We start from the raw sequence: 21,175 nt of genomic DNA on the forward strand, positions 1-21,175 counted from the left end.
CAGCCGGGCCCTGCTCCCATCCCCTGCCCAGGAGACCTGTGTGCATGGCAGGGATGTGCGTGGGCATGGCTGGGCATGGCCAGGGCATGCATCTGCATGGTTGAGTATGACCCGGGCATACGTGTGCATGGCAGGGGTGAGCAGATGCACGGCTGTGTCTCAGGGATGTGTGTTAGGGTGGCTGTGTGCCTCCAGCTGCCCATGCAGAGACATGGTGAAGCATCAGGGATGCTCCCAGCCCCACCAGCTCCTCTCTGCTGTTTATTTCTGCCCCAATCAGGACCATGTGGTTCCCCCATCCAGCTCACAACCTCCTCTGCCACGTTGTTCCCTCCCTGCTCTGTGCTCAGTGATGCCCTGCACCCGGCAGCAGCTTTCCTGCACATCCTCCTTCCCTGCACCTCACCTTTCCCCTCTCTAATCCTTTGTATTTGCCTGGGCCGCTGTCCAGACATCCCACCCCTTTACAGGGACACTCCTGAGTAAATGCTCCTTTTGCTTTACTAAACAGGAGCCCCTCCTTTGCACAGCCGGGGTTACAGGGACCAGTCCTGTGCCTTTCCTGGGAGTGCCCTTTGCCTCCTGGTACCCTCCATCCTCCTCCTCTCCCTGGGATGGATGGGGAAGGACACATGTGCCAGCCCTTGCTGCTGCCATCGCTGCCCACTCCCACCAGAGCCGCCTGTGGCGATGCCCAAGGACCCCATCCCTGTCTCCCCCCTTTGCATCCGAGCCCGTTTCATCCCTCCCCCCTCGTCTTCCTTGCCAAGCCCTGACACTTGATGGCAGCCCCATTCAAAATGCATGGACTCCCCTTTCCAAGCGCCCCGGTCCTTTTGAACTAAAAGGATTTTCTCAGAGGCTAAGTTCAAATGTATGGCCGTTATTTATTTATCACCCAGCGATGTATTATTCATTTATTTAAAAATGTATGGCAGCTGGGAGCCCCGTGTTTAATCACCCCATGGATGGCGAGGGCCAGGTGGAGACGGCCCCTCGCTCCGCCGCTAACCTGGCGCGGTCGCTGCCGCCGGGACTCCGACCTCACGCCTGATTTAGCATCAAGGCAGCCAAAAATAACCCCGTCCCCACGGTGGAAGACAACAGTGGCCTCGTGGGGCGGGCGTGGAGATGGGGTTGGTGTTTTTGGGGGTGCCCGGAGGATGTGGCACGTGGTGGGGGGAATGGAGTTGTTGCAACAGTGCTGCTTGCAGGTGGGGATGAAGATGGGGATGAGATGGGGATGGGGACGGGGATGTGTCCTGCACATGGCCTGGCCCCACGGGTGGCCCCAGCTGTCAGATCGCTTCCCAGCCCCTCGGTGGAGTGGCCAACACGGTGCTGATGTGCGCCGAGGCGGGCAGGGCATGGCGCTGCCAGCAGGAGCAGCGGGGAGAAAATGGGAGGAAAGCACCGTGACACAGCGGGGATGTGCCCAGCCCTCCCAGCTTCTCCTTGTCCCCGCAGGGCTGAGAAGGACTGCATCCCCTCGGGAGGAGCACGAAGGGTTAAGGATGCTCTGTCTCACCAAACTCCCCACGTCCCCCCCACGCGCTCCCACCACCCTCTTCCTCGCTGGCCACTCGCTAATTGAGACAGCTTCAGCCCTTGCCTCCCTCCTCTCCCCCTGGGGCTGAGCTGCCTCTTCCCAGGGGGAGCACATTGTCTGCTCCAGCCTGGTTGATGTAATCCCTAAGCCCGAACAATACTTCCCCACCCCGCTCCTGCTGAAAGGGTATTAGTTGCCCAATGAGATAATTACTCCCCAGGCCACCCTAATCATCGTGCCTGGCCAGCCGCTTTCCCCGGTCCCGTGGTGCCCATTTTGTGGGTTCAGGGCACTCCGTGGCACCATCAGGACCCCAAATACCCACCAATCCAGCAGCAGAATAGAGCAGGGAAGAGGGGTGTGCTGCTGAGCTGTTGCATCCAGCTCACCGAGGGCAGCCCCGTTGCTGCTGTCACCCCAAAGTGTCACCTGTGGGTTGGGGTACCGGTGGGTCTGGTTTGGGGACCCCTGGGTGAGCTGGGACAGCAGGGCAGTGGTGGCAGTGCCACCGTGCTCAGCTCCTGATGGACCACAGGTGGGGCGAGCCCGCTCCTGGCATCCAGCATTTCCTGAAGTCATGTCCCTGCTTTGGTCCCCGATGACAAATTTACAGGCAAAAATCTTGGGAGGGGGAGGGGACAAAACTCCACTTTTTTATTCAGTACCGGTGTTTGTGCCATGTATTCTTATGAAAAGCAGAATTTCCTCAGTTACTGAAACTATCCCCACTGATAGGATCAATGAGAACAGTTTCCTGAATTGGTTTAAGAGGAAATAATCCAGGTTGTCAGCTCCCACCTGCAGCCCGAGGGACGGTGCCGGGGCCGCCTTCCCCCCGAGGTGCTGCCACAAAAATGGGGTAAAACGGTCCCACCTGGGGATGCCCCAATGAGAACCGGGTTAACCCCGACCTGTAGGGCTGTGATAACGGGGCTGGGGCTGCTCCCATCCCACAGAGCGATGCCGTGGGGGCAATAATCCCAAGGAGGTTGGGCTGAGCCCATCCTGAGGAACAGCGTGGGGAGCACGTGGGGCTGCGGGGCAGATGCAGACCCTCTTTGTGGCTCTGTTTTAAGGCTGCTGGTTTGGGCTGGGGGGATGCTCGCGGGGTCTGCACGGTGGGACAGGTAACGCACAAGGCCAATGCTGCGGGGAGCAGCGAGGGACGCTGCCGGCCTCTCCTCCCCATCCCTTTCTTGGCCGATCTCTTCTGACAGACAAACACAGTTTCTTTCTCCGAAACAAAGTCCTTGTCCAGCCGAGCACACAAAGCAGATCCATTATCCGATGGGGGACAGAAAGGAGGGGCGGGGGATGGGGGGGCTGCCGGCGCACAATGCACACAAGTGGCGCGCGGGGCCGCCCCTATTGTGTCTGGGCAGGAAGGGCCGGGACCCACGGCGCGGCCCCGTGAATGGCAGCATTGTGTCTGAGCCTTCGTCGCCTTGGGCGTCCCCAGCCCCCTGTCCCCCCCCCAGCTCCTGCCGCCTGTCTGGGGCAGAGCCCGACCTGCTCCCCTGGGTGGGGAAAGCCACCGTTCTCTGTTTTTGGGGTCGTAGCATCCCGCTGGGCACTACGGGGGATGGGGGTTGGCCAAAGGGGCAATGGAGGGGCTTGGATGGTGGGGAGAAAAGGAAATGGCCCCAAAGGTGTCACCCGTGGGTGGGGCTGGGAGACGCTCAGCCCAGAGAAAGGATTTGGGGGGCATAAACATGATGATTTGGGCAGGACAAGGCATCCTATCACTGGCACATCCAAAGGGGGGTTTGTCTCGAGCCGGATGCGATCGGGGAGGTGATGGAGCTGCTCTATGCTCCCACTAGCCCCCAGTGCAGAGGCCAAATGGAAACTGGTCCCCTAGCAACGGGCTGCATCCCATCTCTGACCTGCCACATAACCCAGGAGGAACATTCTGGTGGGCAAAGAACGATGGAATGACATTTTGGGTTGGAAGGGACCTCAAAGACAGCTCGCAGCTGTGTGGGACGGCTCTGTGCTGGCTGTGTGCTGGAGGTGGCCATGGTGCCCAATATCCCACACTCAGTGACAGCCCCAGCTCGGAGCAGCAGGCTTCTGGGGACCCCTATCCATCAGCATGGGGCAGGCAGCGATCTGTCCTCTCTGTCCAACCTCACCATTCCTTTTCTTGTGCAGTAACTCAAAGGAAAACTGTGCTTCCAGCTCCTGCAGCAATGGAGGCAGCCAGGCAGCACCTCATGCATTGCTCGTCTTGTTCTGTTTGCAGAGGAGAAATCCCCACATTGCTCCCACCAGCAGAAGCCACCGCAGGGAACAGGGATAGAGGAGCAACGGGAACAGCATGGATACGGCCCCATGGCAGCACCCTCTGAATCCAGGGGAAGATGTGTCCTGCAAGGACCTGGAGCTGCGGGTTTGCAGCCACAAATCTGGGCACGGCTCCGGGGAACGGGATGGTGTGGCTGCAGCAGTGTGACTCAGTCATGGCACAGTACCCATACTCCACCAGGGATGCTCCAGAGCCTCCTGGACGCAGTAAGTTGGAGGGTATTTTGGGGGGGAAGGGGGGCAGAAATTGTTTGCATCTTCCTTTTTATTTAGAAATCCTCTTTGAAAATCGCACCAAAAAGACTGTGTCATCGGTAACAGCTTCTGGTTAACATTTTTTCCCCATTTCCTTTTGAATGTACATCTTAAATCTTCTCTACATGACTCAAAACATCATTTTCTGTGACTGAACAGCATAACAAGGACTCTCCCTCCATCTCCTCCTGCTTTCCCCCAGCCAGGATTGCGTCTTCCCCCAGTACCCCTTGTTCTGCTCCATCCCACCTCCCTGTGCCCATTTTCCTGCTGGCAGACATTGGATTCAGCAACATGAGCACCCTCCCACCACCTTTGGGTGCCCGTTTTTGGGTGTCATTTAAATCCATGCAGGCTATGGGAATGGGGATAGGGATGGAGATGGGGATAGGGATGGGGATGGAGATGGGGATAGGGATGGGGATGGGGATGGAGATGGGGATAGGGATGGGGATGAGGATGGAGATGGGGATAGGGAGGAGCACAGCCATTGAGCATCCCTGTGAGTTAGTCAAGGGAAAAGCCCTCAGCCCCTGCAGCTCAGCGCTTTGCATGTGACAGCAGAGCTGTCCGTGGCAGCAGGAAAACAGCTCGTACCTTCCCTGGGGCTGCATGGCACAGGCGCTGTGGGTCACCCACATTCCCAGAGGGGTTTTTTCCCCCCCATCTCAGTTGCAGAGATTTGGGTGCTCCCTTCTGTTCCCCCCGGGGGGGTGAGGACTGCTACCCCTCGTTTCCCCTCTGCGTTTGGGGGTGAAGGTCCCAAAGAGATGCGCACGGGGTGGCAAAACCCACATCTGCCAGCACCGTCCCACGCAGACCCCGAGCACGCTGCCCACCTCCTCACAACACCATCACCACTCTCAGATCCCTTTTTCCTCCATCCCTTTATTCCAGTGCCCCTTCTCCCCATCCCTCTGTCAGTGATGGGGTGGGGGTGGCTGGGGCCCCTCGGTGCCGGCCCCGTGCCCGGTGGTGCCCCCGGCAGCTGCTCGGCGCTGCGGGCAAACCGCCCTCCACCTCACTCTAAGATGGCCGGCGGCCCCAAAATGGTGCTGAGCATGAGACGCCATCTGCAAGGCTGGTCCCACGCCCGCCGTGGCCTTTTTATGCAAAGGGGAATTAATTAGATTTGAATATGGTAATTAAGCCATCAAGCCCGCCGGTGCTACGAGGTCCCTTCTTTTCTTCGGGCTTTCTTCTCGCCCCTCTCTCCCGCCGCCCCTTAACCCTTCCCCCTCCGCTGGTGCACCCACAGCACTGCTCGTGCATCCTAATGAAACTCTGGGATGTGCCCTCACCACCCCACTCTCTGGGTTCTGTCCGTCCTCAGGGCTCTGTCCACCCATCCATCCATCCCTATGGGTTGAGCATGACGACGTCTGCGCATCCCTCCCCCCCAGATCCCCGTGGTCACATAGGGATGGCCGCCCCAGAGCGGGCGATGCGTCGCTTAGGCCTTTCAGCGGTCGATGGGTGTGGTGGGAGATCCCCAAATCCATTCCCCCAGGGCTGGGCTGTGTTTTGAGCCCTTCAGATCCTCACGGTGCTCTCGAGTGGTTTTTCTTTGCTGCGCGGTGGCTGTGGGCCGTGGGGCTCTGCTGGCACCCAACCTCAGTATGTCGGGATTTCTGCCCCACATTCTGTGCCTAAAAGGAAAAATAATAGGAAATGGAGTGTGCCCCCGACGTCTGCATCCAGGAAATTATTATTATTATTGTTTTTAACTGAGAATTGGAGGTTTTCCCATCGCAGTGTTTCTTGCTCGCAGCCCAGCTGTGACGGTGCTGAGATGGGAGCAGGGAAACAAACAAAAAAACCCACAAATATTTTTCTGCGGATTTTCATCTCCGTAAGGAAAACATTTCTTCCTTTTTTCATTCTTTTCCCGCTCAGGAAGGAAAAGAAAGAAATGGGGAAAACCTGCAGGAGCTCAGAAATGCCTCCGGGCTCTTTCCGAACGAGAGAACTCGGAGGGGTGGCTCTTAAAAAGAGGGATCTTCGGAAGGGGGTCATTTTTGGTGACACAAGCTGCTTCCCAGCTGAAACATGGAAAAAAACCCGAGGTTACACATGTATGCATGTGTTGTATGTATAGATATGGGATGCCATCCTGCACACGTGCACTATGTGCGTATATAACGCGCAGTGCACAACGGGAGCCCCCTGCCCAGGCTGCTCAGCTCGGAGCCCACCGCTGCTGCTCGTTAAGACTCCTTCATTTAGAGCCGGCATTGCAGAGATGGGGCAGAGCTCATCTATTTGAGGCGACGCTCCGACTTTTCAGCTCTTCGCCCCCGGGAGCAGCTCGGTGGCGGCGGCACCGCACCGCCCTCCCGCTCGCTGGGAGCATCCAGGGGTTTAATCCAAGCTGGCACCGCTGCCCGCGGGAGGGGCGGCCCCGGGCTGGAGCCCCCGCACCCCCCCCCGGCCCTGACCTACATAGCGGGATGCGGCCACCTGAGCGGCCCCGAGCCACCCGCACCAGCTGCTGCGTGCAGGGACCCGTCCTCTGCATCTCCTCAGGGATCAGTTTGGGAGAAATAAGGGAGAAATGGGTTTTCTCGCTGCTGGCTCCGGGAGGATGCTCAGGGTGCTGTTGGGTTGCAGGCTCTGCCCTGTCCCATCCCCGTGCCATTGGGATGGTGTCGGTGACTTTCTTGCCCAAGTGCTGGTGGCATCTCCTGGGCTGCGTTTCACGTCGCTGTGGATGGGGGCACAACCCCCAGGGTTTCCACTCCATAAAGTGAAGAGAGGGAAAACGAGTGGGGTTAGAGGATGAAAAGCTGACAGACAGGGGAGGAAAGAAGCAATGAGATAACCACGGGACAGATAAAGCCAAGCACAGAGGGGAAATATCACAGGAGGGCTGATGGTTGGGGGACAGATTGAGGAGAGGTGAGAAAGGGGGAGTGGGGATGGAGGGCAGTGGGGCCTGGGGGTGCAGTGGTGGCAGCGGGGTCCCTGCCACGCTGGGAAGACCCAAAGTTGAGCAGCATCCCCACGGCCCCACTGCTGATCCCCATAGCTCCCAGCGGGGCCGCTGGCAGATGGATGGGTGGGGGGCACCCATGGGCTGTGGGGCTGTGCCTCCCACACCACACGAAGCCTTCCTGCAGGATTTCTGTCCCCATCCTGCTCTCCCTGCCTTCCCACAAACGCCACGTGGATTCCCCGCGGCACAGGAAAACAAGCGAAGACGCTTTCTTTTGTCTCCGCTGCCGCTTGGCCGCGTGTCTCCGCTTCTACTCCACCTTGGCCTCCTCCTCTCCATTCACAATTCCCTTCCCACTCCCGTGAGTGAGAGAATAGGGACAAACCTTTCTTTATTTTCTCTCTTTCTCTCTTTCTTTCTTTCTTTCTTTCTTTCTTTCTTTCTTTCTTTCTTTCTTTCTTTCTTTCTTTCTTTCTTTCTTTCTTTCTTTCTTTCTTTCTTTCTTTCTTTCTTTCTTTCTTTCTTTCTTTCTTTCTTTCTTTCTTTCTTTCTTTCTTTCTTTCTTTCTTTCCTTCCTTCCTTCCTTCCTTCCTTCCTTCCTTCCTTCCTTCCTTCCTTCCTTCCTTCCTTCCTTCCTTCCTTCCTTCCTTCCTTCCTTCCTTCCTTCCTTCCTTCCTTCCTTCCTTCCTTCCTTCCTTCCTTCCTTCCTTCCTTCCTTCCTTCCTTCCTTCCTTCCTTCCTTCCTTCCTTCCTTCCTTCCTTCCTTCCTTCCTTCCTTCCTTCCTTCCTTCCTTCCTTCCTTCCTTCCTTCCTTCCTTCCTTCCTTCCTTCCTTCCTTCCTTCCTTCCTTCCTTCCTTCCTTCCTTCCTTCCTTCCTTCCTTCCTTCCTTCCTTCCTTCCTTCCTTCCTTCCTTCCTTCCTTCCTTCCTTCCTTCCTTCCTTCCTTCCTTCCTTCCTTCCTTCCTTCCTTCCTTCCTTCCTTCCTTCCTTCCTTCCTTCCTTCCTTCCTTCCTTCCTTCCTTCCTTCCTTCCTTCCCTCCCTCCCTCCCTCCCTCCCTCCTCCCCTCCTTCCTTCCTTCCCCTCTCCCTCCCTCCCTGCCTCTTTCTCTCTTTCTCTCTATCTCTCTTTCTCCTCTCTTTCTTTCTTTTTTATCTTTTTAATGTAAAGCAATTGCATCTTAAATCAAACCAGCATCCAGGAGGTGTGAAGTGACAGAAGGGGATGTGGAGCTGCCCCAGTCCCAGCTCTGGCCATGGGTTTGGCCGTGGCTGCAGCTCCCCAGGCACACTGCCCACCTGGGCTCAGTGCTCCTCATTATCCCTCCAAGCTCCCGTAACCATTCATGCTACTTCTATGCAAAAAATAAAGAAATAAATCAGTGATGGATATGCCAGGAAGGGCTCAACACCGGGAGGAGAGAGGGGAAAAAGGGGGGAGGTTGGAGAGAGCTTAAAAATTACAGTGGGAATTAGCAGGAGTCTAAGCTGTTGTTTGCGCTGCCCATTAGCATCTGCCTATTTATCTGTCACCAGATCCTCGTGGCATCCATCCATCCATCTGGGTCCTTGTCAGTCTGTCTGCCTACCTAATTATCCATTAGCATGGCAAAGCCCCACGACAGCGGTCCTGGCGAGTCAGGCACGAGAGCACCTCATCTGCCCTCCACCATCGCCCGGATCCATTCACGAGCGATGACACTGCCGAAATTGGGCTCCGAACGGCCCGCACAGCTCTGCCTGGGGAGGTGCAGAGCAGGGCTGCTCCGTGGGGTGTCACTGTGCACCCCAAGGGCTGTGTGAGTGTGTGGCACTCATCAGTGCTCCGTCTTGGTTCTGTGGGAGTAAATCGGAGCCCGCGTGCTGCAGTGGTGGGTGCTGGGATGGGCACTGTGTTGGTGCAGTGGGCACCGTGCAGGCACAATGGGCACTGGCAGAGCCTCGCCATGCAGCCAGCAGCCCCGGTGCCGTTGGCTCTTTGTGCCCGTGCCGCCGCGTGGGTTTCTTTGTTCAGGCAGCAGCAGTGGGCAGGTTCCCCCTCCCCGCCTGCCCACGGCCCCGCTCAGCCCGAGGAGCAAATCAGCGGCGTTTGCATATTCAGAGCAGGTGGGGGCCCATATGCCTAAGATGCACCAGACAAAATTAGCCACCATAATCATAATCAACTGTGCCGTTGTGCTGGGGGAAGGGAGAGGCTGGCAGACAAGCCTGATAATTATGAAGCTCAGCATGTGCGCAGCGGTTTTGCAACAATTATGCCTAGCTCAGCAAGCCGGCAATGATGCTTGTTACAACAACCCTCAATCTCCAGCCCGCCCTCCGGTCCTGAGCTCCCGGGAGGGCTGCGCTGCACCGGAGGTGTCATCCGTGGTGGGGAAGGGGACACCAAGATTGGGAAGGGGACACAAGGATGGGGATGGGAAGGTGAGGACGGCGTGGGGTGGTGGCCAGACCCCATCCTGCTGCTCTGCCCACCTGGCCGAGCCTTGGTCTTTGAAGGAACCATCCTGCCCAGCAGCTCTCTGCGTGGAGAGCATCGCAACCCCTGTGCATAAAGGCGCTCTGGAGCTCCACTTGCACCAAACGGGTTTATTTTTGCCTCCCAGGACTTTTTCCCTTTCCCACCCTCCTCTTCTCACCCTGCTCCCTGCAGCTTGGCGGTGGCAGGAGGTGACACTCCAGATCCATCCCCAGCCCGGCGCTGGCGGGGCGGTGTCAGGCAGCATTTCCCTGAACGAGCCCTGGGGAAGGGAACAGCACGAGATGCTCCGTGGTGCAGCGAGGAGCAGCCCCCGCTGCGTGTCCTTGGGAAGCAGTGGTGGCAGGATGCAGCCAGCACACGAGAGTGAAAATAAAGCAGTTTCCTCTTTTCAGCACACTGGGAACTGCCCCAGCTCAGGCCAGCTGGACTCAGGGTTGATGCTGGGGTGCATCCTGCTTGCATTTCCCTACGTGCAGTGGGGTTGGGGGCACTGAAGCTGCAGCCGTTCCCTATGGGTGAGGCTGGCTTCCTCAGGGAGGACACAGCACTGTCCTGATATTCTGTCGTTGCCAGCTGCAACTGGGGCTTTTCAACCTGCATTTGGGGTTTGCAACACAACCCATCGCCTCACGCAGCTTCAGCAATGTTGGGTTGGCCAGAAAGGAGCTCAGCACGTGTGAAAACCACTACCGCTCTTTCCCCACCATCTCTCCTCCTGCATGGGAGGGAAAACCCTTCCCCAGGTGCAGTTATGGGGGTCAGGCAGCACAATAGGAGCGATTTGTCTGCACACCCACGGCGTCCCAGGTGCGTTTCTGCCCATTACCTCCCAGTTTGGTGAACAGAAAGATGCTCCAAACCAGCACTGAAATGCCCTCAGCACCTCAGCAGTGGCTCCTCTCTGCACTGGCAATGAGATGGGCTCTGCTTTGCTCCAAATGAGCAGATTTATCAGGAGATGGCAGCAGAGCTGGAGAAGGGACTGTCTGGTTCACTGATCCCACGACTGACACTGCCCAAAATCCCACAGAAATCGTCCACCCCATGGGCATTCCTGATGTCCCCAAAGCCCCAGGAGCACGCAGGGGTTTGTGCAGACATGCTGAGGTCCGGCTGCCTCCCCCTGTCCTTCAGGAGAGGCTGCACTTTGCTGATGTAAAGGGATTTCAGGGCAGCAGCTGGGATGTTCCAACGTCTGCCGCCTTTGGGGTGCTCGGGGCACAGGGTTTGGGGATCAGAGGGAACAATGCAAAGGCGACGGGCACACGGCGGACGCTCTGTTGTAGGAATTAGTGGAGAGAGAAGTGCAGCAAAATAACTCAGCAATATGACATTTCTTTCTGCCTTTCCCACTCCCAGAACTGCTGCGGGAGCGGAGCAGCTTCGCAAGACTTGGGGGAAGCAAGAACATTCCCTCACCTGTTTGCTTTTAAACTCTCCTAAGCAACAGCTGAAGAGCAGCAACTTGCTGGACTATAAATTCCCAAATTCCCCTGATCCTGAGCGTGGCTTTTATTCAGATTCAGGCAGGGGAGCGGGGGGAGAAGGTGACCACCAACTCCATAAATATTATATGGGGCGACGTCGCTGCGCGGGGCCGTGGGCGCAGACAAAGCGCGCATTGAGCTGCAGGCCCAGCTGCTGCGGGCGGCCAGGACGGGGGTCAAGGTCAGAGGTGGCCCTGCTCACATTATATCCCCCCCCCCACCCCCAACCCCTCTCCCTGTGTCCATATAATAAAACCAAGCGGGTGCTGCAGGCTGTCCCAGCGAGGTCGTGCAGGAGGGGAAACTGAGGCACCGTGCAATGAGCGTCGCTCCGCAGCACGGGAGCCTTAATCCCCTGGGGACCCTTCATGTGGCCCGTGGGGGGACCGTGGAAGGTTTTGGGGTGCTCCAAGCGCCGCTGAACCCATCCAGGTTCACTCCTGAGGCCGTGCAAACTTGGATTTTAGAATATTTTACTCCTTCTCAGGCAATCCCTTAGCAACGCTTGTTTCCATGGCAAAGAGCGGAGAAGCTCAGCGCTGATGCTGAGCTTGGCCTCAAACTCCTGTTCTGATCTTGCTCCAGGTCCCTGTATGGGGACAGAACTGGGACCATTGGCTGTGCCCTTCCTGCAGCCCCAGGCACCAGGAGCTCCTGCAGGAAGGGGATAGGGAGTCCCACCCCGTTCATCCCTGTGAGCCCCTCACTGGGGAAGGGTCGTGGGGCATCTCCAAACCTTAATGAGAGCAAACTGTGGTTAGCAGTTGGGGCAGATGATCATCCCTTCCAACCAAACCATTGTACGGTTCTGTTATTCCTATTGGAAGAAATAACCCCAAAGGCACATGGGGTGAAGCACCACGGGGATGATGCTGCAAGTTCCCCGTTCCCCAGGAAGGCCCTGGGGTTAAAGCAAGGGAGTTAGGGGATGGAATGAGAGCTGTCATCTTGGGAAAGCACTTATGGCTGAAGGGACTTTTCCTGAGTGCAAACCCAATGCTCAGAGCCGGGGTTTGGTCGTGGTTTGGTCCCGGTGAGGGCTGGGAATGCTGTGGGGCCAGCAGGGCCACGGCGTTCATACTCCTTCCCAAAGATGACGATTCACTCCAAAATCATCTTCATCATTCCTGCAGAAAGTCCAGAGGTAAAGGATGGTTTTGAGCTTTCAAAAATCCCAGCATCACTCACAGCATTTTGTGGGGAGCAGACTCAGGTTGGATATTCCAATCTTCAGTGAAGAGCGCTCTGCCTTGGTGGCCACTCCTGAGATGGGTCTGTTTTAGGGGACGCTCCAGGCACCAGGGATTACTCAGTCCCACATTTTCCACCCCAATATCAACATTTCCCAGTATCCTTATCAATCTCCCAACGTCAGAGCCCAGTAATCAGCATTTTTGTGGGGAGAATCCCCCCAGCAGCTTTTGGTGATGTAGAAGGCTGTGCTGAGCTCTCCACCTGCAGCCGACCCCTCCGGGTCACTGTGCTGATATCAGGAGGTGCCTTCCTTCCTGGGCACGGGCACCTGGTGCCCCTGTGCCCCATTCACAGCCACACATACACCTCTATTCTTCATTTGCCACAAATAAAACACACTTAAAAAAGAAGCAGAGAGAAAGCAGCCTCTGTCCCCTTCACTCTGCTCGAGGACGGGGAGAATTCAGCACGGCGTCGCTCGCTGTGCGCCCACCTCCACTCCACATTCAAAATCCTCGTGGTCCTACAGAATTTTCCTTTGCATCCCATAGCAAAAGAGCCTCGAGAGGAGCCTCGTCCCTCGCGCAGCAGCATTGCACCAGGGGCAAACTGCAAACTGCATCCACCCCCACCCCCGGTGAAGGGGCAGTGCTGCTGTCAGGCACTGATGGCACCGCGGTGCGGAGGACGGCCACGCCACGGCCCCTCCATCGTTGCTCCTGGAGGAGGAAGGGAGATCTTCCTCCCCTGCTTTTATTTTGCTGCGACGGGAGCTAGTTCTTGCAATGCTCCCAAAGGAGTCTTAAAAACTCTGAAATCTGACAGCTAAAACCAGCTTTTCCTCTGCTCATTTCCAAGCACTCACCAGCCCTGCTTTATTTACACCGATGCCCCCTCCCCCCCCCCAGCCCTGGCTTTTCTCATGCACACGCACAGCACCGGGCTCCACCGTGCTGCTGGGAAGGGGCAAAATTAATCCCTATGGAAATTTATTGAAATGAATTCCCTGCTCGGACACTCAAGCTGTTCCCAGCCTGGCTTTTCCCAGGGCAGAGCAGCCGGGGAGGAGGGACCAGGACGGGGCCCCTGGTTCCCACCTGCGTGGGGCAGTGGGATTGGACCCTTCTTATTCCCTCTGCATTTAGGATCTACTGAGAGCCCCATCCCAGCCCTGTTTCCTGCACCAAGCTCAGGTGGAGCAGCCTCACCCCAAAGGGTTTGCACAGAGAGGCACATGGGGACCCTTGGTCATACCGGGGCAGAGCCGGTGCCGCATTGAATCTCAACCCCATAAGGGAGTGGGAGCAATGCCCCCAGAAAGGGGCTCTGCAGCATCTGCACCCCGCAGACAAGGCTCCTTTGAGATCAGGCACAGACGTGGCATTGTCAGTGCCGGAAAAAGGGCTGGAGGTGGGACTGGGGGAACAGCCTTGAGTTTATAGAGAGCATTCTCCTGGATGGGAGGATGAACCGTCACCCCAAAACCTCACTGGAGGCAGGGATCAGGGATTGGGGCTGGGTGAAGCAAGGGAACAGGCACTTGGTGGGGATTTATGCCATGCAGCACTTGTCAGTGCAGGTTTAGCACCCCATAAAGCAGCCCTGAAGGCCGAACGTGAAGGGAGAACACAAAGACGGGCAATTAAGGAGCGAATTCAGGTCCCATCAAAGGAGGGGTGCACCGGTGGGGAAGGAGTGTGGGATGGAACTGGGATACTGCTGATGCTCTGTGTCCTTCCACAGGAACGGGGCTTTGCTGACTGCATCCCACACACATGGTGCTGGACCCCACTCTGGTGACCCACGGGGACATGGACACAGCTGAGGACACACCACTGCTCTTCCCTGATGGCAGCACACCCACCACAAAGCACAGCTCTTGGTGAGGACCTGGGGGGCAGCACCCACCTTTCTGCACATTGGGGTGTGATGTTTGCCCACACTGCCAGGAGGGCTCCGGGCAGAGGGTCGGTGCCGTGGTGGCACTGTCACCTCCCAGGGATGGGACTCTGGCAGTGCCCATTGAGGGCTCACACTGGTTTCTCCTTTTAACAGGTGATGTGAGAGGATGTCATGCAGTCTGGGTGGCCAAGAAGGGATGGAGGAGAGCCCGGGCATGGTCTGGAACATGAGCAGGGTCCAGGCAGGACCCCTCCCTGTCCCCAGGGTAAGGACTCACTCCATCCCATGGCTGGACCCAGGAGGGTCCCAGGGCACTGAGCCTGAGGCACCGAGGGACAAGGTGTGCAGCAAAAGGAGTTGAAAAGGAAAAACAAGAAGTATATTAAAAGTGTTCAGAGCCTACGGCGGCGTCACAACCTGGTCTCCCTTGTGTTGCTGATGTTGGAGCAGAATTTCCCTGTAGTCACCCCAAATCTCCCTCCCCTGGGGTCCCCAGCCCATTGCCACCTCTCCCAGGACTCACTCCAGCTCCCAGCTCCCACCTGCGTGGCTTTAACTCCAATGTCAAGCTGCTTCCTTACAACTGAGCCTGGAAACCCATTCCCTGCAGCTCCAAACCCACGAGCACCAGTGCCTATGAGCTCGAGTTTGCTCTCTGTTTAGGATGCCTGAGCTGCAGACCCAGCCCTGAGTCTGGACAGGGCTCCAAGCCCCCCCCGAGAGCCCCCCCATCAGCCTTGACACTTCGGGATGAACACCAAAACTCAGTGCAGCTCTCTGCGGGCGCAGCCAAACCCACGGCACCGGCACCGCACGCGCCCGCAGCAGCATCCCACCGCCCAAATATTGAGCGATCCATTGAGTCCCCCCACGGAGGGCCGGGGCAGCGCGGCCGAGGGAGCGTGGCAGTTTGTTATGCTAACCGAGGGGGGCTCCGCTCGGGGGACGTGTCGGAGAGGTCTGAAGAGCAAGGAGTTCACAGGCCCTCTCCCTTTGTCATGCTAAAAGTGCAACACAGAAAATATATACAGGCAGCTGCTCAATGGAGCGTGAAATACAAGTGATTTCTCCGGGAGCTCTGGGTAATGCAATGCAGCCCAGACAATGCCCGCCGCCTTTGTGCGAGATGGAAAACTTCGGCGGGGGGAACAGGACGGCAGCTCTGAACCTACAGCTGCCCCCGAGGGCAGAGTCCCTGAGAGGGTCCCCAACGCCCATAGGGTCCCCAACACCCATAGGGTCCCCAGTACCCATAGGGTCCCCAGTACCCATAGGGTCCAACACCCACGGGGTTCTCAGTTATGGGACCGACGGGTGCTCAGCTGTCACATCCACAGGATCAGCTTTGGGGTGGGCACAGTGCAGCCCCAGCAGCAGTGGGGACACGGCCGGGCCTGGCACGAGGTGGGGACCCCAAAAGAGCGACGATGACATCCCAGCAGCGCCCGTGACAGCAGCTCCTATTGCTGATGCAAATTGGGGGCATCCCGCTGGAGGAGGGAGCGGTGTAAAATCAGTCCTCAAAGGGGCTTTTGTGTCCGCGGGGCTGAGGTGCTCGGAACATCCATCTTTCCCCTTTCCCTCCTTTTTTTTTTTTTTTTAATTTTGTGGCTGGAGCTGAAACCCAATACCGGGGCGAAGGAGGAGGGGGGGGGGGGGGGGATTCCCGGGACCCCGCATTCATTCCAGGCACCGACACCTTCCGATGCAGCCCCTGGGAGGGGTGCGGGGGGGGGGGGGGGATGTCGGGACATTGGCGGTGCTGTGGAGTGGGGGCTCTGCTCGTGGTGGGGGCTCCTGGCACTCAGCAGCCGGGGAGGGGGGGGGGCTCGGGGACACCGTACGCCGTGAGCTCGGCCCCATCGGTGAAGGGCTGCGCGGCCCTGGGGGCGTCTGGGGAGAATGCTGCTGTCCCCCCACCCCCGGCCCGGGTCCCCCAGCCCACGGGGGACGCTCGGGGCACGGGCGGAAGCGACATCTAGCGGGAACGCATCCCGTCGCCCGGAAGATCGATATCCATGGCAACCCCCGGGCATCGCCCCCGCCCGGACCGGGAGCACCGGCACCGCCAGGGACCCCTCCCCACCACCATCCCAACATTGGGGTGGGCGGGTGCCCATAGGGAGGTCAGGGCGGTCCGTGTGTCGTGCCGGGCCTGGGTCACCCCGGACTGCCGGGAGCGATGCACGGTGCAGTTTGCAAAGGCTCAAAGAGATGAAATGCACCAAACGCGCCGCGCGGGAAACTGATGCAGAAGGAGCTGCAGCTCCCACACCTGTGCACACCTCTGCACGCATTGCAAAGCCTCCCTTTGTGCATCCGTGCAGCACACAAAGCGCGTGCACGACACGCGCGGGTGCACGCGCTCTGCAGCGGTGCACGCAACGCAAACCGCGGAACTACAGCTCCCAGGAGGCAGCGCGCGCGGAACTGCCCGCCACCAGAGGGCCCGCCCAACACCCGCGGTTCTGCCTTTCCATTGGGCAAAGAGCTGCCAATCACAAGGAGAACGGCGTCGGATTGGCCAGAGGGGAAGAAGCGGCGGAGAGCGGGCTTCCTGCGGCCGCCTTTGCGCTGACCCCGGCATGGTGAACGGGGTGGGAGCGCGCGTGGGGTGGGAGCGCTCAGAGGGTCCCGAGGGGTTACGTTCAGGGGTTTGCATGCTCAGGGTGCTCCGATGTAGGTGCATGCCTGGAGGTGTTGCAGGATGCGTGCTCCGCGGTGCACAGCAGAGCTGTGTTGCGGGGGGGTGAGGGGTGCGTGGCCGGACGCGTTGCGTGGTGGGTGCGTGCTCGGGATGCGTGGCCGAGGCTGTCCCGGGGAGTGCACGGCCAGGAGTTGCACGTCCAGGTTGGCGTGGGGGGGAAGCCGTGCTCTAGGAGTGGATGGCAAAGCGTGGGCTGTCCTGGGGGGCTGTGTCCTGGGGGGCTGTGTCCTGGGGTTGCATGCACGGTGTGCTCTGAATGCACGTCCAGGAGGATCCCAGGGTGGGTGCGTGGCCAGGGCTGCGTGTCTGGGTGGTCCCACAGCCCTTTTGCTGCTGGGGGCTCCCCCAGCACGGGGGGCTCCAGGTGGGCTTGTGGCAGTGCACCCCCTGAAGCCATCCCCCCGCAGGCGGTGATGGGGGTGCAGGTGGTGGTGAGCCTGCTGGCAGCGAGCGTCATGCAGAAGTTGGCCCCACACTGCTCCTTCGCTCGTTGGCTGCTCTGCAATGGCAGGTAGGACCCCCCCACCCCAGCCCCTCACCCACTCCCCACCGGGTCTGGGCTACACCCGGCCCCACTGATGCCCGCTGCCGTGCAGCTTGTACCGCTTCAAGCACCCATCAGAAGAGGAGCTCCGTGTCCTGGCGGGGAAGCAGCGCCCCAAGACCAAGCGGGACAGGTCAGCAGCACGGACACCCAGCAGGGTTGGTGGGTGGGGGCAGTGGGAGCGATCCCCAGCGTTGGGTTCCCCTTGAGCTGCCTGAGGGTACCAGGGGTCCCTGCAGTGGGGTCTCGTCAGGGTGCATTGCTGGGCTGAGGTCAATGGGATGAAGGCCAAGTAGCAGTCCGCACAACCCCGTGTGTGCCTACAGGTGTGGGGCAGAGTGGTGGGGGGGACGTGGTCAGTGGGCCCATGGGGGTGGATCAGGTGATTCCATGAGGAGCTCCCCGGCAGGGATGCGCAGTGCTGGGGCACACAGCAGCTCCGTGCCTGGCTCCCTGAGCCCATCTCTCCCTTACAGGAGGATGAACGGTGTGACAGACGACAAGCCGCTCTCGGTGCCCCGTGACATCGACCTGCACCTGGACACGTCCCCCATCACCACCGTGGATGCTCTCGGTACCTCCCAGTGCCCTTCTCCCCCTGCACCCAGCCCCGTTTGGTGACAGCTGTGGTGGCAGTGACATCTCATTGTCCCCAGTGCTGCGCTATTTCCTGGAGTACCAATGGTTTGTGGATTTTGCTGTCTATGCCACTGCTGTGTACGTCTTCACGGAGGGCTACAGCTGCGTGGTGGAGCCGCAGAGGGAGATGAACCTCGGGGTGCTCTGGTGCCTGCTCACCGTCTTCTTCTCCATGTATCCTTGTGCCTCCCGGTGCTGCGTGGTGGACTTACAAAGCGTTGCTGCTGAGCTGTGCCTAACAAGAGCCTTCCCTTTGGGCCTAATGATGTGGGGGTCCCGCTGGCATGGGGGTTGTTCCTGTAGCCCCCCCATTTCCTTGACAGCCCCACCCCCACCCCAGCAAGGTCTTCTTCATGGTGATGCGCCATTACTTCCGCTCAGAGGAGGGCGGCGAGCGCTCTGTCTGCCTCACCTTCGCCTTCTTCTTCCTCCTCCTGGCCATGGTGGCCCTGGTGGTTCGTGAGCAATACCTGGAGTTCGGCCTGGAGCCCGGTGGGTGCAGGGGGGGCCGGGGCCAGGTGGACAGCCCCGGGCACCCACTGATATCTGTGTGCTGCCCACAGGGCTGGACAGCGTCAGCAGCAACCTGGAGAGCATCCTGAAGCCACGGGGATGGGAGTGGACGTGAGTTGACTTCAGGATGGGAAAATAGTGGTTTATTTATGGAGTTTGTTTTGAAAACTCTTGCTTTCTCCCTCGGTGACCCAAAGTGCAGAGTGTCTCCCGGGGCTCTGCGGGATCGGGGCCAAGCCGTGCCCCCACCATCCCTTGTTTTTCCGCAGGCTGCCCCTCACCAAGCTGGCCTTCAAGCTGGGGCTGGTGGCCCTCTGCTCCTTCCTGGGCGCCTGCCTGACCTTCCCAGGGCTGCGCCTGGCCCAGACACACCTCGATGCCCTCCGCATGACGGCCGACAGACCCCTGACCCAGTTGGGTGACATGGCAGAGTGGGGTTGGGGCATAGAGGCCGGGACCCCCCGGCTCTGCGGTGATGGCAGAGAGTGAGGGGCCTGGGAGAGGGAGGAGACGGGGACACGGGGCTGCCTGATGTCTGCACCGCAGGGTTCTGCTCCACGTGAGTTTCCTGGCGCCGGTACTGGTGGTGGTGTTGTGGATCAGGCCCATCTCACGGGAATTCCTGCTGCACGCACCCATGGGCAAACAGACGGTGCAGATGTGAGTGGTGCACGGGGGGGGGGGCAGCGGCCTTCCCCTGAGGGGGAAACTGAGGCACAGCCGAGCCCCGTCCCCATCGCTTCCTGGGGGATTCTGGATCGTGGGACCCCTCCCAGCAGCCCCGTCCTCTCTCCCCACGCAGCCTGTCGGACTCAGCCTACAACACGGCGCGGCTCTGGGCCGTGGTGGGGCTGTGTGGGCTGCGCCTGGCAGCCACCCGCCTCCACCTGCAGGCGTACCTGGGCCTGGCCGAGCGTTGGGTGCAGCAGATGAGGAAGGAAGCGGGACGCATCGCCGCCGTGGAGATCCAGCGCAAGGTGCGGGCGCGTGGGGCCGGGCTGTGGGCCGGGGGGGGGTCTCGGCCCCACCGCTGACGGCCGTCTGTGCTCAGATCACGAGGATTTACTGCTACGTGCCGGTGGTCAGCCTGCAGTACCTGGGGCCCATCATCCTCACCCTGCACTGCACGCTGCTCCTCAAGACATTGGGTGAGTCACCATCAGACCCAGCGCCAGCGCTCCGGGCTGGGGATGTGGGGACCGACCCCTGGCTGCTGCTCCCTCTGCCCCACAGGGCACCACTCGTGGGGGCTGTACCCGGAGCCCCCTCCCATCCCCGTGTCTGTGACCGTGGCACCATCACATGCCGGCGGTGAGGACGGGGAGGACGTGCGTGTGGCGGTGGAGCAGATCACGGGTGTGCTGGGCAGCATCCTCACCCCGCTCTTCTTCCGTGGACTCTTCGCCTTCCTCACCTGGTGGGTGGCTGTGTGCCAGGTCGTCACCAGCCTCTTCGGCCTCTACTTCCACCAGTACCTGGCCGTGTCCTGACTGGGGGAGCTGGGACCTGTGCTCGTGTCCTGTGCCCTTGGGGTGTTTGTCTTCATGAACTCACTCCTGCCTGGTTTGGTTTCCCTGCTTCCATGTGCCTGTGGGACATGGGGACGCTCCTGCTCTTGGCAGGACGGGTTTTATGCACTGGGCTGTGGCAGTACATTGCCTGTCCCCTTCTGCAGCCCATCACCGCTGTGCCTGTCCCCATCCCTCCGGTCCCACGCGGTGACGTTGGAGCCGGGTTCCCACAGTAGGGTTTGCTGCTGCTGGCTTCAAACCACTGCCCAAAGCCCTGCAGCCAGCAGGGATCCCAGCAGGGGTTGTCGCAGTGCAGTGGGTTTGGAGCAGCAGCCTCGCTTTGCAGTACAGACTTTGGGGTTTGCTCTGCGTAGTTTGCCTCCCCTGGCTGAGTGTGTGTGTTTTTGTAGGGTCTGTGCTCTGCCCAGCGGGGTCAGAGCTCTTGGGGTGGTCCCTCAGCTTGGTGTGAAATCCTTAGGCCCAACAGCTTTGGCTGTTGGCTGTTTTAGAAATAAATAAGTAACCCAGAGCTTGTTTGGTCATCCCGGAGCTGCTGCTTTGTGTTTTGCTGCCTTGAAGCCCTTCCTGGGACTGCCCTGGCAGCAAGGGGACAAAGCTTTGTCCTGGAAACACAACCAGGCCAGTATGGCTCTGCTCATCCCAGCAGGGTTTAGGGGGTACAGGTCACACAGCCCTCGTGCAGCTCTGATGGGCTCCTGGAGACAGGGGGCCTGGTGGGTGCTGGTCCAGCTGCATGTAAAAGGATTAGCAGGGCTGTGCTGCTCAGAGAAAGGAGAGGGGCTCTGATCCTATTTGATAGCCTTGTAATGGTCTTAATTCCATCTTGCTAAGGGCTGAGATGGGAAGGCAGCTCTCAGCCCGGTGTTAACAGGGCTAATCCAGACACCCCTCCTCTTCTGCAGTGCCCAAACTGCAGAAAAATAAAGGGGAAATGCCCCTCTCGCAAAGAGGTGGAGAAACCCGAGTCCAGAGCAGCACCACGGATGGGCACAAGGCATTGAGCTCCAGCAGCACGGTCACCAAGGAGCGGGTGGAAAGGTGCAAGGAGGGAGATTCCCCCAGGGCCAGCATGCAAAGAGGCTTGTCCCATTAAGAGCCAGCCCAACCTTCTTGATGGCTCATTTATCTAATT

General features: G+C 59.1%; 1 protein-coding gene and 1 long non-coding RNA gene across 2 annotated transcripts; both read left to right on the forward strand.

The window, feature by feature from the left end:
• Positions 1-3,866: 3,866 nt before the first annotated feature.
• Positions 3,867-14,501, forward strand: LOC136056541 (uncharacterized). Its single transcript, XR_010622954.1, has 3 exons — positions 3,867-4,063; positions 13,950-14,088; positions 14,262-14,501. It is a non-coding gene; the product is annotated as an uncharacterized LOC136056541 (long non-coding RNA).
• A 2,138-nt stretch (positions 14,502-16,639) lies between these two features.
• On the forward strand, positions 16,640-20,545 carry TMEM161A (transmembrane protein 161A). The gene is made up of 12 exons (XM_065748733.1): positions 16,640-16,696; positions 17,223-17,326; positions 17,412-17,492; positions 17,836-17,933; positions 18,016-18,172; positions 18,339-18,490; positions 18,562-18,622; positions 18,781-18,924; positions 19,058-19,171; positions 19,314-19,488; positions 19,563-19,659; positions 19,745-20,545. The coding sequence occupies exons 1-12, from the start codon at positions 16,694-16,696 to the stop codon at positions 19,999-20,001; spliced, it is 1,443 nt and encodes a 480-aa protein (XP_065604805.1). The 5' UTR covers positions 16,640-16,693; the 3' UTR covers positions 20,002-20,545.
• Positions 20,546-21,175: the final 630 nt, after the last annotated feature.

The sequence above is a fragment of the Cyrtonyx montezumae genome, unplaced genomic scaffold, assembly GCF_038088225.1.
Source record: "Cyrtonyx montezumae isolate F1298 unplaced genomic scaffold, pur_monq_1.0 scaffold_51, whole genome shotgun sequence".
Taxonomy (NCBI): domain Eukaryota; kingdom Metazoa; phylum Chordata; class Aves; order Galliformes; family Odontophoridae; genus Cyrtonyx; species Cyrtonyx montezumae.

Excerpts from the sequence above, each read along its gene's own strand:
- TMEM161A (XM_065748733.1), top strand. Across the intron at positions 17,493-17,835 it reads CCCAAGACCAAGCGGGACAG|GAGGATGAACGGTGTGACAG; the intron begins GTCAGCAGCACG and ends TCTCCCTTACAG. Across the intron at positions 18,623-18,780 it reads CCACGGGGATGGGAGTGGAC|GCTGCCCCTCACCAAGCTGG; the intron begins GTGAGTTGACTT and ends GTTTTTCCGCAG.